Genomic DNA, 17996 nt, shown 5'->3' on the forward strand with positions numbered 1-17996 from the left:
CCCATTAGCTAGCTAGCACGTCATAAAGAAAAAAATGGTCCCCTTTGTCAGACTACTGAGGATCAACAAAACATCCAAACTACATTAATATCATCGTGAAATCATTTATTTACATTATTTCATATTTTGTTCAGCCCTAAAAGGTTATCTAGTGTATTGCAGCTAGCAGCTAACTAACCGAGATATCTTTCCAAGTTTAGTTTGAGTTACATTAGCTGACAGACACATATATTTACTCTCTTTATGGGTCTAAAATTCAGCTGTACCTAAAAGAGCCGTTGTAGCCACAGTAAAGTTAACCGAAAAGATGTTAGCTAACGGGACGTTAGCCTAGTCCATACTTGTGTATCGGGATTTTAGAAAGCTGAATGTTATATTCCACTTTATATATAAAAAAGAGAACATTAAATTAAATGAATAAAAATTTAATTAAATTAATGAAAATGAAATCCAATTCATAGAAATTTTATTTATTGGAAGAAACACCAAAAACAAAAGCAAACTGAATGCCAAACAGAGGTATGGGTTTCAAGAAGGCAACTTAAATTAAAATATTATTAATTTTTAAACACGTTTAATACCAAGAACATAATAATCAGAACTCATTTGCAAATAATGAATGTGTCAGATTTCCAATTTATGTTAACCGTCCAAATCCTCTTAGTTAAATGTATATTTACCAGCATGTTCTCACTCCTCCCACAGGTCAGTGTGGTACAGTCTTCCTGAGGTCAACTATGAGGACCGGGACCAGCTTCAGTCTCATCCAAATGAAGGACAGACTACATGGTGAGTTTGGTCTCACAGGGTCCACTAGAAGATGAATCCTTTGCCACGAGAGGAAACACCCAAAACCGGTTCACATTCCTCTTTTTCCCCAAAGTCCCAGCGTGCAGACAGAAGGCATGTGGCGTGCACCCAAAAGGCGTGTGGGCGTGCGGTCAGAAGGTGCATGGCGTGCAGCCAGCAGAAGGTGTGTGGCGTGCGTCCAGAAGGCACCTACGCCACGGCGGGGATGAAATACTGCAGGGACACATCTTCATGCAGCAGAATCAGGTGGACGACCCTCTCATGGACGATGTCTGAGGGTCCAGACAAAAACAGGATTTAACCAGTGATGGAACATGCCTTCAAATATTTCAAGTAAAAGAAACAAAACCATCTATGAATTGACATATCTCCCAGCTACAAAAAACATAATTCTGGAGTTTCTTTAACTTGATAAAATACATTTTAGATCTCATGTTTGGTAGAAATTTGGATCCTACAAAAAAACCAGAAGCTGCAGCCGGTAAATAAAAATAGATTTGTTCCACTCGGCTCATGTTAATCCAGTTCACTGATCATAACACAAGATATTTCCCTGCATCAAATACACGTTTCTTATTTCAGTGCTGAGGTTATGACCATATGAATAGAATTGGCTGGAGGAGGAGCTGTGGGTGGACTTACTGCACATGGCCTTGCTGGGGTTGACCTGTTGTCCCATGAGGAACTGCTGCAGCTTCCTGATGTCCACCCGGGCCTGAACCATGGCCTCTGGCTCCCTGCTGTGAGACGGACCACCGTCCTGGGAGGCGTCATCACCTGGAGGGAGGAGGCAGGAGAGACAGAATGTGTCCTCATTCATTCTGATAAAAGGTCCCCTCTGCAACACCCCCATTAGAAACATTGAGAGATCCAAAATGTCCAATCAATCAGAATCAAATTAAGTTAATCTACACCGTCGTGTTTTTATTGTTGGAAAAACTTGTCGTTGATCTTTGAGTTCACGTGGACGTTTGTTCCGAATTTGAAAAATCTGACAAAATGAAAACTTGATGCTTTTGATCTCATCTTAAAAAAACCAGCAACCGTACAGAAATGGACCGATAAGCAGAATCACCTTCATCCTTATGGGGACCATGAACGCCTTAACCAACGTCAACAGGAAACCATCTGGAGTAAAGCCAGATGGTTTCCAGATGGTTTCATCCTCTGGGGACCATGAACGTCTGCAGGGAACTCAGTGCAACAAACAAACAAACAAACAAACAGGTGAGAGGAAGCTCGTTTTACCCCACGGAGGGTTCCCCAGGTCCTTGAAGTGAGTGGTGACGGAAACCAGATCTGTCTCGATCTTCAGGTTCATCTCTCCAATCAGGTTGGCCTCCATCACCTGAGACAGACACAGGGAGAGAGAGAGGCAGGCAGACACGCACTTCATTTTAAACTGATCTGGGTTTTGCTTCAACGAACAAAACCTGGACTTGAGAGACGTTTGGAGGATTGTGACCCTACCAGGAAGTTGGAGAGGTTCTTCATTCTGTCCACGACGTTCTTCATCGTCTTCAGAGGAGGCAGGTAGACGCTGACCTGCAGGGACGGACAAACGCCATCCTGTGAAAACAGGTCACGCATCCGGTTGAGAGCGCAGACGCCAAAAAGAGACGTCACTTACGTGGAAGTCCGGCATGCTGGGTTCTTTGAACTCATGCCAGAGCCTCCGGGGGACGATGTCCACCGGGACGTCGTGGGTGACGACCCGACTGGTGCTGGACATGGTGGGCTGGACGGGACATCGCTCCATTAGCTCTCAGACCAAACAAAGCTCAACACTTCATGCGGTTCCCCTTTAACCCCTCGAACCCCTTCAGAATGTTTACCTCCGTCCGCCTCAGCATTTACACAAGTTAAACAACCTTTACTTTCAGGCCATGATTTGTTTTGGTGAGGGTTAGGGTTAGGGTATGTCTAGAGCCGCACACGTTTCCCCCAGGATGCTTTGCAATCGACCCCCTCCGTACTCATTTCTAAGGTCTCACCAGCTCGGCGGCGATGGTGAGGCAGGGGCAGTGCTTCTTGGTCAGCTTCACTTTGACGGCCTTGGCGCTCTGGACCGTCTTCAGGGCTCGGGACAGGTTCTCTGGCGTCACCTCCAGACAGATCTCGTTGTCCTCAGAGGACACGCCCTCCATCTGGTACTCATCGAAGACATTGGCCTGCAGGGAGGGAGGACACACTAAGGAACAGCTTCCCACATGTGAGGCTGTGCTGCCTTCTGTGCCACATTTCATCCTTAATTCAACGTCTTAAGCTGCCGGCGGGACTCAAACACAAAACTTCACTGACGTAGGAAGAGAAGAACCCCCTGTTCCTTCACTGACGGAGGAAGAGAAGAACCCCTACCTGAGACAGCTCACACCACATGCCGATGCCCCCGTTGGCCACTTTGCCGGACAGGACGAAGAACAGGTTGTCCGGAGTCAGCCGCAGGACGCACACTTTGGTCAGCTTAGAGATGGTGGTGACGACTCCTGGTGGGGGACATGCAGAAAGACCTTTATTGAGAACTTCACATATTACAAAATTACAGAGCACATGGACATAAAACTAAGTCATTAATAAATACATGGTGAAATGCCTGTACCTTCACGTAAATGTTTACGTTACGCTGTTAACAAGATTCAGTGATTTAGATTCAGTGTAAAACTCAGTAAAACTCTTTATTTCCAAATATTTCAACTTATTTTGTTTAGTTTTTCAAAGGTTGCAATTTATTGTTATTGTAGAAGAAGAAAGCTTCATGAATGGCAAAGTGGAGTTATGAAATCACCAAATCAAATTCAGGAGCCAGCTCACAGACTGCCTCAGGCTGGCTGTCTGTGCTTATGAGCCCAACTACAAGGCACTCACAGTGTTCAGTCACAGACAGCTCACAGACTGGAGTCACATGACTTCTGATGGCATTGTGATTGGACATAGAGCTGAACTGAACTTACATTAGTAACTGACTGAGAATTGTCAGTGTTGTGTTGTAGCTTCAGTTGATAAATACAACATTAATATTGGTAGTTCATCCAGCCTGCTCATTGCAAATGTGTGTTTTACTTGTTCGTATTGTGTGCGGTTAACAAATAATTTACATTTTATGTTGCACTGAAATTAAGTCATTTAGTGTGTTCTTGGTCACATCAATTTGAAAGCTGGACCAAAATGTTTGATTTCATTCAATCACAATGAGGCCAAATAAAAAGCCTCAAGTTGTAAGTCCAGTCGGGACAGTGTTTTTCTCTCAATGCCTCAATAGGTAGAACTTGCCTGTCACCAAGGCAGAGGTCAGGGATCTTGGGCTTAAAAAGGTTGGTGACCACTGTTACAGAATTGTAATAAACTATTTCAGAACGTATTGTGAGCCGAACAGAAGACGCCCCGACTTGTCATAACAACTAAAATACATGAATAACACGTGTCGTGGGGTATTTTTCACTTTGCCGCGCAGAAATGAGAGTTTCCTGGCGGAAGTCTGGTGAGAGCTCCCCGTTTGGAGCTAAAAGACGCTCACGGGACTTACGGGTGAAACGGTTGAGACACGCGACGTCGAGGATTCTTCCGCGAAGCTTCATGTTGACTCGTGACGGTTCGTGTTGACTCGTTACGGTTCGTGTGACTCGGGAGGTCGCTGCGACGCGGACTTCTTCTGGTTGGGCTTCCGGCAGAGGGTTGTTCAAAGCGCACCGCGGTTGTTTGGTCCGTCCGTGTCTGAGGTCCGACGGAAGCAGCAGCCAGCATCAACTGTTCCGGTGGATTTCAACGAGCAGTCTATATACGATACTATGTTATATTATATTATACTATACTATGTTATGTTGTTACATTATATTTCACTATACTATACTATTTTATGTTATGTTGTTACATTATATTTCACTATACTATGTTTTGTTATGTTATATCATATTATAATATATTATATATATACTAGATTATATACACAACAGAGCAATGGAGACTGGTGGCTGTGGCGTGGTTAGGCTCAGGTGCGGAGGAGGGGCTCAGGTAACAGGTGCCGGGATGAGGCCTAATTGCCCTCAGCTGTAGGGAATGCAGCGACGATCTGCCAAGCGTTTATTCTTTTCCGCCGTACGGAGAAGAGCGGCCCAGGTCTCTCTCCACACCCTCCTACAGCGATGGATGTGGAGCTGCACTGAGGGAACGGCTATCTCCACCTCCTGAACGGAGGAGGCTTTCACAGACTGCGAGAGTACTCCTCCATGGAGACCTTCTCTGGTCTGGACAAGTTATATAACCGACTGGAAGGGAACGACGCGCCAGGGTGAAGGTCAATAGTGCAGTCGTAGGGACGGTGAGGAGGTAGCCTGAGTCTTGCTAAACACCTCCCGATGTCGTGGTAGGCGGTGGGAATGGAGGTGAGATCGGACGGAGGCACAAGGTTGCCCAGTGGGCATTCCCCGGGGTGTAGCGCAGATCTTAGGCAGCTGGCATTCAATTCAATTCAAGTATGACAGTAGGGGCTCCAAGAAACAATCCTACCTGCTGCCCAGTCAATCTGAAGGTTATGGGTGGTAAACCATGGGTGGCCCCGAACTAGAGGGTTTTGGGGAGAGGAAAAACATAGAATTGAAGTCTCTCTCTGTGGTTCCCGGACAGGATAAGCTGAAGCGGCAGAGTTCGGTGGGTGACCCTAGCTAGGAAGCTGCGATCCAGGGCATTGACCACTAGCGGGCCTTCTAGAGTCTCCACGGGAATCTGGGCACTGATTACAAACTCCATGAAGTGTTGTTCTGCTCCGGAGTCCACCGGAGCAGAGAGAGAGAGTGAGCAGGAGTGCAACGAGAGGGAAGCAGGCAACAACAGTCTTGGGAGGGGGTTGAGAGAGGGCTCAGGTTTAACAGAGGTAAACACACAATGGGTCAGACAGGGACCCTGACACGTATAGGTTGCTGGGGGATGTTTTAGGATACACTGAGCGCCTATCTCCTCTTAACTCTCTACTTATGGATGAATTTACATATCTACATTGCACCTTACTAACTCTGCTGTCTCAATTCAATTCAGTTTATTTTGTATAGCCCAATATCACAAATTACAAATTTAATAATGGACTGCTGGTTGTCAGAGATCAGCTGTTCTTCTCTGGTCTCAGCTCTGAAGTCCAACCCCTCCAGTCTGAGAGAACTGGATCTCAGTAACGACAACCTGAAGGCTTCAGATGTGAAGCTGCTGTCTGCTGGACTGGAAACTGGTTCCCCCGTGCACCCCTTCCCTCCAGCGGGTCCAGCAATACGTCCTGGGTCTCCAGCATGTCAAGGGCTGCAGGTGAAGCCATATCTGGGTCTTTCCATGGTGGACTGGTCTCTGCTGGATCTGTCCACCTTGGACTGGTCTCTGTTGGATCTGGGTCTGAAGTCTGAGCTGAAGGAGGTGCTGGCGAACCAGAATCCGACCCGGTGGCTTGGATGAGGAGCTTTAAAAATAACTCTATTAAACCAGACCATCTTCTCTGTCATCTTCTCTACCAGGACTAGACTGAGGTCTATAGAGGACCAGAACTAAACTGAGGTCTATCGAGGACCAGAACTAAACCAAGGTCTATAGAGTATCAGGACTATACTGAGATCACATAGAGGACCAGGATTAAGCTGAGTTCTATAGAGGACCAGGACTACACTGAGGTCTATAGAGGACCAGGACTACACTGAGGTCTATATAGGACTACACTGAGGCTTATAGAGGAGCAGAACCAACCTGAGACTGGTTCTGGATCAGGTTAAGGATCTTCACTGACTTTTAAGTCAACAAGGATCTTTGGGGGTAAAATCAGCAGCAGGTTGAGATCACGAACCAAAAGCTTTTCCTTTCGATGAACTTGCATCGTTCACCTCGTTATGGTGCAGATACTCAGCCTCAGGTCTATAGAGGATCAGGACTAAACTGAGGTCACATAGAGGAACTTTAATGTTTTGTCCAACAAAAAGCTGGTTAGCTGAACCAGTAACAAAGATTTATCAAACTGGCTTCACAGCAAACTTCACATTTATTAACATTTACAGCCGAACTGCTCCAGAATTAAACAACATTTACAGTTAACATTAACAGTTAACATTAACAGTCTCTTGCTGGCCGGTGGCTGCCAACGAGCCAGCCGACTCCCTGCTCCATGCTGTTGCTCGGAGGCTGGTCGCCTCTCAGCGGTCCTGATGCTCCGGTGATCCGGTCCGTGGTTGGCGATTGCATCCTCCCCGGCTGGCATGGTTCTGCAGGATTCCACCTCTCAGCTCCTCGGGCTCTACAACTTCTCTCCTCCTCCGTTCATCTCAGCCATCAAGGCACTCGGACTCCTTCGTCGGCCCCGTTACATCTACAGAGCCTCCCGCAGAAAGTTTGTTTACTCCTGGCCTAATCGCTCCACGCTTTCCATCCCCTCCCTCTGGTCAGCCGAGCGCATCGCTGCAGCTCGTCATCACAACAACAGTCCCCAAGAGCGAAATGGTGGCACGAAAGTAGGAACTTTTACAGCTCCCACACCACCACCTCTTCCTGCTGACTCCACTCCCCAAAACCGGACTGGTACACCTTTTATTACCTCCATTAGTTCCTACCGCATACCCACTGCAACACGCTCAGTGGCATATCCCGCTGCTGCTAACTATAATAATTTGATTAGAGTTCCCCTGTAACATCCCTCATTACCTATAATTAATAGGAATCTGGTAAATGTTGGTCTTTTAAATATCAGATCACTAAATAATAAGTCTTTTTTATGCCACAATTTTATTACTGATAACAAACTGGACTTTTTTGTCATCACAGAAACTTGGTTACCTGAGGGAGATTGTAGTCTTCTGATAGAGGCAACCCCCCCCTGATTTTACCCACCTTAATCGTAGTTTTCTCTGGCCCTCTCCCCAATCTGATCAATGATGACATGTATAGCCGCATGTCGTCATTCAACCGCTGGTTGTCCAGGTGGTGCCCAGCAAACAATGTGGGCTACATAGATAACTGGCAGACTTTCTGGGGAAAGCCTGATCTGATGAGCCGAGACGGCATTCATGCCACTTGGGATTGAGCGCGCCTCATTTCTGCGAACATGGCCAAGTTGATTAACGGACTTAATCCATGACCCAGAGTTCAGATCAGGAAGCAGAAGCAGAGTTGTAGTCTTCCACCCTTCTCTGCACTTCTATTCGAGCAGTTACCCACCCTTAACCTTAACTCTATAGAGACTGTGTCTGTCCCACGGCCACTTAAATTAATTAAATCAAAAGTAACCAGAAGAGGAGTCATACAAAATAACCTCATACAGGTTAACATCACTACTGCAACAGTGCAACAAAACAGGAAAATTAAATGTGGACTCCTAAATATTAGATCTCTGTCATCTAAAGCTGTATTAGTAAATGATTTAATATAAGACAATCACATTGATTTATTGTGTCTTACTGAAACCTGGCTGAGCCATGAAGAATATGTCAGCCTAAATTAATCAACTCCTCCAAGTCATATTAATACTCACATTCCTCGAGGCACCGGCCGAGGAGGTGGAGTAGCAGCCATCTTTGACTCAAGCCTATTAATGAATCCTTAACCTAAACTAAACTACAACTCATTTGAAAGCCTTGTTCTTAGTCTTTCACATCCAACCTGGAAAACATTACAGCCGATCCTATTTGTTATACTGTACCGGCCACCAGGTCCATATTCAGAATTTATATCTGAATTTTCAGAGTTGTTATCAAGTTTAGTCCTTAAAACTGATAAGGTTATTATTGTAGGAGATTTTAATATTCATGTGGATATTGATAATGATTGCCTTAGTACTGCATTTATCTCATTGTTGGACTCGATTGGCTTCTGTCAGAGAGTACAGAAACCCACTCACTGCTTTGGCCACACCCTCGACCTTGTTCTTGCATATGGCATTGACATTGAGCATTTGGAGGTCTTCCCACAGAACCCTCTTCTGTCAGACCATTACCTCATAACTTTTGAGTTCATACTCCCGGAGTGTACACCGTTAGTCAAACCTTTCTACACCAGATGTCTAACTGACAGTGCTGTAGCTAAATTTAAAGAAGCGATGCCTTCTGCATTTGATTCAATACCATGTCTCAATGTGACGGAGGACTCCTGTGCTAACTTTAGTCCGTCCCAGATTGATCATATTGTCGATAGTGCTACAGGCTCACTGAGAATGACACTAGACTCGATAGCCCCACTGAAGAAAAAGACAGTGAGGCAAAGGAGGTTTGCTCCCTGGTATAACTCTCAGACCCGCGACCTAAAGCAAACTTCACGAAAGCTCGAAAGCATATGGCGTTCCACCAATCTGGAAGAATCATGCTTAGTTTGGCGAGACAGCCTTAAAACATATAAAAAGGCTCTCCGTAATGCCAGAGCAGCCTATTACTCATCAGTAACAAAGAAAAATAAGAACAACCCCAGGTTTCTCTTTAGCACTGTAGCAAGGCTGACAGAGAGTCACAGCTCTGTGGAGCCGTGTATTCCTATAGACCTCAGTAGTAATGACTTCATGAACTTCTTCAATGAAAATATTTTAACTATTAGGAGGCAAGATTGATGATCTCTTGCCCTCAACTACTGCCGATCTGTCATCAAGAGGAGTGGCCTTGGAAACGGCTGTATGCCCTGGTGTATATTTGGATAGCTTTTCTCCCATTAACCTAGACCAATTGTCCTCAACGGTTTCTACTTCTAAACCGTCTACCTGTCTCTTAGACCCCATCCCAACGAGGCTGCTTAAAGACGTGTTGCCTTTAATTGGCACCTCTCTGTTGGATATTGTTAATGTGTCTTTGCTAACAGGCCATGTACCACATTCCTTCAAAGTAGCTGTAATTAAACCTCTCCTGAAAAAGCCCACTCTTAATCCAGAGGTGTTGGCTAACTACAGACCGATCTCTAACCTTCCCTTCCTCTCTAAGATCCTTGAGAAAGTAGTCGCAAATCAGTTGTGTGACTTTCTACATCAGAATAGTTTATTTGAGGAGTTTCAGTCAGGATTTAGAAAACACCACAACACAGAGACAGCACTGGTGAAAATTACAAATGACCTCCTAATTTCATCAGATAAAGGACTCATCTCCGTACTGGTATTATTAGACCTTAGTGCTGCGTTCGACACCATTGATCATGACATCCTATTACAGAGACTGGATCAGTCGATTGGCATTTCAGGTACCGCACTAAGTTGGTTTAAATCCTATTTATCAGATCGATCTCAATTTGTATTTGTAAACAATGAAGCCTCAATGACCACCAACGTTAATTACGGAGTTCCGCAAGGTTCTGTGCTTGGACCAATTTTATTTACCTTATATATGCTTCCTTTGGGCAATATTATCAGGAAACACTCCATAAACTTTCATTGCTATGCAGACGATACTCAATTATATCTATCGATCAAACCAGAGGAGACCAACCAGCTCGCTAAAATTCAAGAATGTCTTAAAGACATAAAAACATGGATGACCTCCAACTTCCTGATGTTAAACTCAGACAAAACTGAAGTTATTTTACTAGGCCCTGAACACCTCAGAGATCAATTATCTGGTGATGTGGTTTCTGTAGATGGCATTGCCCTAGCATCCAACACCACTGTAAAGAATCTCGGCGTTATCTTTGACCGAGACTTGTCCTTTAACTCCCACATTAAGCAAATCTCAAGGACTGCATTTTTTCATCTACGTAACATTTAAAAAATCAGGCACATCTTGTCCCAAAAAGATGCAGAAAAGCTGGTTCACGCGTTTGTTACTTCCAGACTAGATTACTGCAACTCCTTATTATCAGGCTGCTCTAATAAGTCTCTTAAGTCCCTCCAGTTGATCCAGAATGCTGCAGCTCGTGTACTCACAAAAACTAAGAAAAGAGATCACATTACTCCTGTATTAGCTGCTCTGCACTGGCTCCCTGTAAAATCAAGAATCACATTTAAAATTCTTCTCCTCACCTACAAAGCCTTGATTGGTGATGCACCATCATATCTTAAGGAGCTTGTAGTACCATATTGCCCCACTAGAGAGCTGCGCTCACTAAATGTGGGGCTACTTGTGGTTCCTAGAGTCCTAAAAAGTAGGATGGGAGCCAGAGCCTTCAGTTATCAAGCTCCTCTTTTATGGAACCAGCTTCCACTTTCAGTCTGGGAGGCAGACACAGTCACCTCATTTAAGAATAGACTTAAGACTTTCCTCTTTAACAGTGCTTATAGTTAGGGCTGAATCAGGTTTGCCCTGGTCGAGCTCCTAGATATGCTGCTATAGGCTTATAGGCTGCTGGGGGATGTTTTAGGATACACTGAGCACCTATCTCCTCTTCTCTCTCTCTACTTATGGATGAATTTACATCTCTCCATTGCACCTTATTAACTCTGCTTCCTCCCCAGAGTCTTTGTGACTTCACGTCTCATAGGGTCCATTGGACCTGGCGGTGTCTGATGCCTGGTGAGCCGGCCTCTCGCGTTGGCCCTGCTGATGCGCCTCGCCCCCCCTTCTCTCTACCTCCTTCTGTTTCATGGATTGGAGTTCCATTCATACATTGTCATGTTCATGTAATGTGTTTATGTAACTTTGTAATGCTGTTCATTCTGTACACATGACATCTATTGCATCTGTCCATCCGGGGAGAGGGATCCTCCTCTGTTGGTCTCCTGAAGGTTTCTTCCCTTTTTTCCCTGTGAAAGGTTATTTTTGGGGAGTTTTTCCTGATCCGATGTGAGGTCCTGGGACAGGGATGTCGTATGTGTACAGATTGTACAAAGGCAAATTTGTAATTTGTGATATTGGCCTATACAAAATAAACTGAATTGAATTGAATTGAATTAACAGACGGCATCACATTACTCCAGTCCTGGCCTCTCTCCACTGGCTCCCTGTTGATTTTAAGATTTTGCTGATTTCACTTTTAAAACGCGTCTGGGTCTGGCCCCAAGCTACATCATTAAAATGTTAGACCCATATGAGCCAGCTCGCAGCCTTAGATCCTCCGGTGGGGCCCTTCTGGCCGTTCCAAAGTCAAGGCTTAAATTAAAGGGTGACCGTGGTTTTGCCATCAGAGCCCCTCGACTTTGGAACGACCTACCTGAGGGGATAAGACTAGCAGAATCAGTAGCTTCTTTTAAATCACTTCTTAAAACCCATTTTTATAGAACTGCTTTTAAGTGATGTCGTCCTTTTATGCAGTTCTTTGTTTCCCCTATTTTAGTTTGTCTGTTCTGCTTTGTTCTATTCCTCTATTGTGTTCATTGCCTATATGGCATTGTCTCCTTTGCCTCATGTATTTTCTGAAATGTTTACTTGTATTGATGTTATGTTTTTACCTTGCTTTATGTAGAGCACTTTGTAAACTCTGTTTCTAAAGGTGCTATATAAATAAATGTATTATTATTATTTACATTCAACAGGATTCCTCAGAGTCGTTGCTATGGAAACTGAGTGTCGTGACGATCCATAATTAATATTTACAGACTCTTTATCTCGATATCTGGAGTCGTTTTCTGTGGAGCGTTTTTATCTTTATTTTGATATAAGGACTTCATTCAAAAATGTCATGAAGTCGGAATCATAGTCAAGTCAGAGTCAGTGTGCAGCAGAGAGTTAATATGAAGAGTCAGTGTGGACTAGAGTTAATATTAAGAGTAAGTGTGCAGTAGAGAGTTACTATTAAGAGTCAGTGTGCAGCAGATAGTTTATATTAAGAGTCAGTGGGGACGTGGACTTTCACCTCTCTAGCAGGGATGGAACCGGAGCTGGTGCAGGAGGTGGAGCGGTACCAACTAGATATAGTTAGGCTCGGCCCTACACGCCTAACACTGGTTCTGGAAGGAAACTCCTGGAGAGAGGCTGAACTCCTCTTCTGGAGGACCAAACAATAATTCAGAGTACCGAGACTCTTTAGACTCTCTGGGTGGTGTTGTGGAAAGGGAGCCGATCGGGGTCTCTATAGTTCAGCTGGAGAACTTCAAAGCTCATGTGCGTAACGATGAAACCTGGAGGCAGGTGATTGGGAGGAACAGCCTGATCTGAACCCAAGAGGTACTTTGTTGTTGGACTTCTGTACTAGTCTTGGTTGGGCCCTAACAAACACCATGCTTGAGCATAGGGCACTTCATTAGTGTACTTGGTACCAGAACACCCTCGGCCAAAGTTCAATGATCAACCATGTGGTCGTATAATCCGATCTACATTGGGTTCGTACATACACACACACTCACAGACACACTCACTCACACACACACACAAACAGACACACACACACACACACATTCATTCACACACATATAACACACACACACCCATACAATCACACACACACAAACACACAATCACACCAACACACAAACACACATCACACAAACACACTAACACACACAATCACACACACATATACACACACATTCATACACTCACAGACACACTCACACACACTATGCTTTAGCTTCTTTCCTTCTGCTCCGTCGACTCTAAGTGAAGTCTGAACTCTAAGACTGAACACTTCAAGGTTCACTACCTGGATCACATGGCCCCTGTGGCTCCACCCCTCTTCATTTACAGTAAATCAGGTGAGTTCATGTAGAAGTGTGTGTGCGTGTGTATGTGTGTGTGTGTGTGTGACCTCAGCTGGCCCCATTCAAAGGAGCAGTGGCTCTACTGATGTCTGAGTTCCCCTATCTATCTCTAAGGTGGAGCTCCTCCACCCTCTACAAGAAGCTTGTAACAAGTGCATATTAGCGCGGGAGGTACACCCCTAGCACAGAGACACTGGAGACGTGAACTGTTCAGTAAGTTTAGTTATTCGGTCTCCGTCGTGCTCTGTCCAGCCAGCTCTACTTCGTCCATATAGCTGTTCAAAATCATCATTAGCCCCAGCTGAGCCAATTAGGCATCCACCTGGCACCGTTCCCTGAGCGCACTCCCCCATTCCCCTCTGCAGCTGAGCCTAACCACGCCCCGCCGCCACAAAGCTTATGACCATAAGTGAGAGCCTGAACGTAGACGTAAAAAAGAACTTCCGGCTCAGCCCTCACTGAACCAAAACGTTCCGGTACAACGCCGCACCAAACTGTCCGTCCACCTCACACTCCATTTGATTGCCCTCGCTTGGGGCATTGACTCATTCCGAACCCTCAAGGTGTAATCCACACGTTTCCAATGTTGAACAGTGAAAATATCTGAATTCATACATAATAAGAATATTTACATCCATGATAACCAACCCTGTTTATAATTATTTTAGTTTCCTGCCATATAAATGTGATGTTGATTGTTCTGCCTGAACCTTTTATCTGTCTGGTCAAAAGAGGGGGGAAGAGTGATCTCCTCCTCGTTCTCCTTTTCTCTCCAGCAAACAAACAAATAAAATATATTTTAGAAATAAATGAGCAGGAAAGAGAACTCTGAAGTTCCATAAAACTCATGCTGAGCGTTCTGATGTCCCCCGAGATGAATCTTCAGTTTTCTCTAAACGCAGTTTAGTATCAGCTGTTAATAATTCACTCGTTAGGATTCAGCTCTAAACAGCAAACAGATTGTGTAATAAAAGTGTAATAAACTAAGAGAAGACATACAGACATAACAGCTCAGGATGCATGAAGATGTCACGGCTCTATTTGAGATTAATTTTACATCAACTTTATTGTTACAGGAGGAAAAAAGCCTTGAACATAAAATACATAAAGATATAAAAACATTGATTATCAAAAACTCAGAGCATTTAATAGTTTGATGACATGTGAGTAAATATTTTCTTTTCTAATCCAGCTCCATCACGAGGAACCAGAACATGAACGTTGTGATAACGACTGATTCAACACTGATTTGTGAGGGAAGAAGCTCCCCAGAGTTCAGACATGAAACGTGACGACTAGCATTAATCTGTAATAAACTAAATGTGACCCGGTGATACTCAATGCTGGAGCCAGAGCAGCTATACCGAAAATCCAGAAGTTATGCATGAAATAATAAACTCAACAAGTGAGTTTCAATAGCAGGCCTAAATGTAGACCACAACAAGGGAGGGATGGAATAAATTATACATGTAATACATAAATCAGAAAGTAAACTATGTGGAGCTAAACTAGTGGTTCTCAAACCTTTTCTGTCACTTTGGAGGAAGAAAAATGTTCATGCCCCACCGCCCCAACAAAATTGTCTATGCTGACTTTTTATTGAAATAACTTTTTGTGAATCTGTGCTTTTTCAAATAATAGAATAAAGAAAATTGCAATCACTTTCAAGTAAACCAAATGTGCAATCACGTTGGTGGAACAATGGAAACAAAGTTATATATGTGCAAAAAAGCATACTGGCAAATAATTAGCTTATTGTGGCTGCAATTAACCTGTGCAACCTGTGAAAAACTAAATGAAACAAGTTCAAATATTTGGCAATAAAGAGTTGCATACATTTTCAAAACATAATGTGCAACTTGTGCAAAACAACATTTTTAAAACGGGCTTGATACGGCCGATCTCAATTCATGCTCAATATTGAGCCTTGATTGGGTTCAGGTTTAATCTTCTCTCTCTGTTTGTTACAAGCTGATATGCATCTGTCATAACATGAAGAAAGGCTGATAGTGGTGGTAATAAGGTCACTTTACACTGTTATTGATAAATATGAGTCGATGACATGCAGAACTCCATCGATCCACTGGGAGGCGTTGCAACAGGAAGCAGGAACATTTACATGGGTTCATCTCCTGTGATGATGTCACAACTCATCTGACACTTTAGGGTCAGAACAGACAGTCAGAACACAGCTGTAGCTTAGTGGGGTGGTAGCTTAGTGGTTGTCCTGAGACCACAAGGTACCCTGCTCTCCTCATATTTCATGTTGAAGTGACCTTGAACAAGGCACTGAACCCCCAGTTGCTCCTTAAAAACTAAGGATGGGTCAAATGCAGAGAAGAATAGAATTTACCGGGGATCAATAAAGTGTACATTATTATTATTAAACATGAAGGAAGCAAATAACTAAACTAAGTCAAGATCCACTTTGTTTGATCAGGTCCAGAGCAACACAGAGATGATGGTGGACTCACTTCCATCTGAGGAGAGAAGAAGAAGAGATGGATCATCAACACATCACCAGAAAGAGCCTCAGGCCTTCAGTCCTTTCAGCTCTCATCTGAACGTCTTGGAGTGAACACTGAGCTCTCACTCCTGCAGACACTCTTGACATCAGGTCTGTTCCCTCTGCAGCTTTCACTTAGTACACAGTGGACATAAAGAGCTGAGGGCCCTGAACGCATCATGACTGCAGAAACAGAGAGGCGTTCACTGCTCACTGTAGTGATGGATTCACTGCTGATAAAAACGACAGTCTCAGTGACATGTGAATGTCTCATCTCCTTAGAAACATTCAATGAGAGGGATCAGATTGATGAGTGAGGACTTCTGTCTCTGGACATGAGGACATACTGTTGTGAGGAAACTAGGTTTAATAAACCTAACTTTGAGAGCGTGATGAGGAACAACAGAACGAGGTTCGATGGCCTGGAAGAGGATGAAGGGGGCTGGACTTTAAGCTTACAAGACTGAGACATGCTGTAGATGAGCAGATCTCTTTGAGCCGACAGGTAACCAGTCTACGCCGGTCTGCCGGGGCCAGGCACTGGATCTCTGTCCCATGGGATATATTCTCTGTAGTTATTACATTACATGTCATTTAGCTGACGGTTTTATCCAAAGTGACTTACAATAAGTGCATTCAACGATGAGTCCAAACTCAGAACAACAAGAATCAAGCAAGTACAATTTCTTCAATAAAGTTAAACTACAAAGTGCTATCAGTAAGAGCCATTTAAGTGCTACCAAAGTGCTACTACGGCGCTACCTTCCCTATTCAAGGTATAGTTTTTAGTTTGCAACGGAAGGTGTAGAGACTTTCTGCTGTCCTGATGTCAATGGGGAGCTCGTTACACCAATGAGGAGCCAGCACAGCAAACAGTCGTGACTTCATAGAGTGTTTAGCTCGTAGTGACGGAGCTACAAGCCGATTGGCAGAAGCCGAGCGAAGTGAACGAGCTGGGGTGTATGGTTTTACCATGTTCGGGATGTAGATTATTATTAGTGTGATTCAATTTCTAATTGTGTTCGCTGTACTTTTTATATAAATCATTTTATTGTTACTGGAACCATCAATTAGATTCTATTTTGTTGACGGACCTCCTGGCAGAAGAAACTGTTCTTTCCTAACATTGTCAGCTGGTAAACAGCCTCATTTACTTATTTCCTGCAGACTTGAACACAAGAACAGTTGTCTTCACGTCAACTCAAACACATGATCACAACAAGCTTCTGGTTCTTCTGATTGGGAGACGTTCTGTCCAATCCTGAAGCCCGTCAGTGTTGGAGGTCTACAGGAAATACTGGATCTGTGTTTAGCTCAATACTGCTGGAACCAGCATGGACGACTCCAACCCTCTACTGACCTCAGAGTCTCCAGTCTCCAGTCTGGACTCTCCAGTCCAGCAGACAGCAGCTTCACCCCAGAATCCTTCAGGTTGTTCTTACTCAGATCCAGTTCTCTCAGACTGGAGGGGTTGGACTTCAGAGCTGAGGCCAGAGAAGAACAGCTGATCTCTGACAACCAGCAGCTCCTCAACCTGAATAAAGAATAAAAGATGAAACATTAAACGTTCCTTCATGAAATCCTTCAGTGGTTAATAATCTGTTCAGAGCTGAAGGTTCAGAATGGAGAAGTTTAGAAAAAGGAAACTCCAAACACCTGAAGTCAACAGGATGCAGGTTAAACAGTGTAAAATAGCCCTCATTAATATTAAAAACCACGTGCTGCGGCTTCAATAAAGACGGAGTTAGTCCACCTCTTAAACTCCACCAGCGAATCAATCCATACAATCTGTAACAGTTCAGCTCCACACCTTCTTTCTGTTAATAGTTGTTTTCATTATATCTGTTTGTCTATTAACTCTCTTGTCATTTCAGACCCGGTCATTCACACCTGATCATCCTTCATTCCCTTCACCTGGTTCTCACGCCCATCTCACCTGCAACCCATTCCCTCGTTAGTCACTCACTACTTAGGTTCCCTCACTTGCACTTGTCCTCTGCCAGATTGTCTTGTGTTTTGAGACCAAGTTCTCCAGCGTTCCATAGTCTGTGTCCCTGTTTCTGTCTATTCTGTTCCTGCCGTTACTCCAGTAAAGGATTATTATTTGCTTACTCTGTTTTG

The 17996-nt window shown here is 44.1% G+C and overlaps 2 protein-coding genes across 3 annotated transcripts in view; both read right to left on the reverse strand.

Annotated features, from left to right (window-relative positions):
- Positions 1–17996, reverse strand: part of LOC117727889 (NACHT, LRR and PYD domains-containing protein 12-like) — a 46765-nt gene that overhangs the window by 14522 nt on the left and 14247 nt on the right. The window contains exon 10 of the mRNA XM_034528534.1: positions 17236–17409. Coding sequence (XP_034384425.1) covers positions 17236–17409 — 174 coding nt within the window. The remainder of the gene's footprint in view (positions 1–17235; positions 17410–17996) is intronic.
- hus1 (HUS1 checkpoint clamp component) lies at positions 91–4533 on the reverse strand. Of its 2 annotated transcripts, XM_034528550.1 has the most exons (8): positions 4334–4533; positions 3169–3296; positions 2805–2981; positions 2441–2548; positions 2281–2355; positions 2059–2158; positions 1453–1587; positions 91–1082 (listed from the first exon to the last, which is right to left on the reverse strand). In XM_034528550.1, exons 1-8 carry the CDS (start codon positions 4383–4385, stop codon positions 1000–1002), a joined length of 858 nt encoding a protein of 285 aa, XP_034384441.1. In that variant the 5' UTR covers positions 4386–4533; the 3' UTR covers positions 91–999. The 2 variants fall into 2 exon arrangements, with proteins under 2 accessions (XP_034384441.1, XP_034384449.1); XM_034528558.1 differs by lacking the exon at positions 2441–2548 and having other exon boundaries at positions 887–1082; positions 2281–2379; positions 4334–4505.

This window comes from Cyclopterus lumpus, chromosome 3 (assembly GCF_009769545.1).
Source record: "Cyclopterus lumpus isolate fCycLum1 chromosome 3, fCycLum1.pri, whole genome shotgun sequence".
Classification (NCBI taxonomy): domain Eukaryota; kingdom Metazoa; phylum Chordata; class Actinopteri; order Perciformes; family Cyclopteridae; genus Cyclopterus; species Cyclopterus lumpus.

Coding starts and splice junctions, on each gene's coding strand:
- hus1 (XM_034528550.1), bottom strand. CDS start 4,385: ATGAAGCTTCGCGGAAGAATCCTCGACGTCGCGTGTCTCAACCGTTTC. Junction 2,356..2,440: donor CCAGCATGCCGGACTTCCAC/GTAAGTGACGTC, acceptor CCGTCCCTGCAG/GTCAGCGTCTACCTGCCTCC. Junction 1,083..1,452: donor CCCCAGCAAGGCCATGTGCA/GTAAGTCCACCC, acceptor CTGGACCCTCAG/ACATCGTCCATGAGAGGGTC.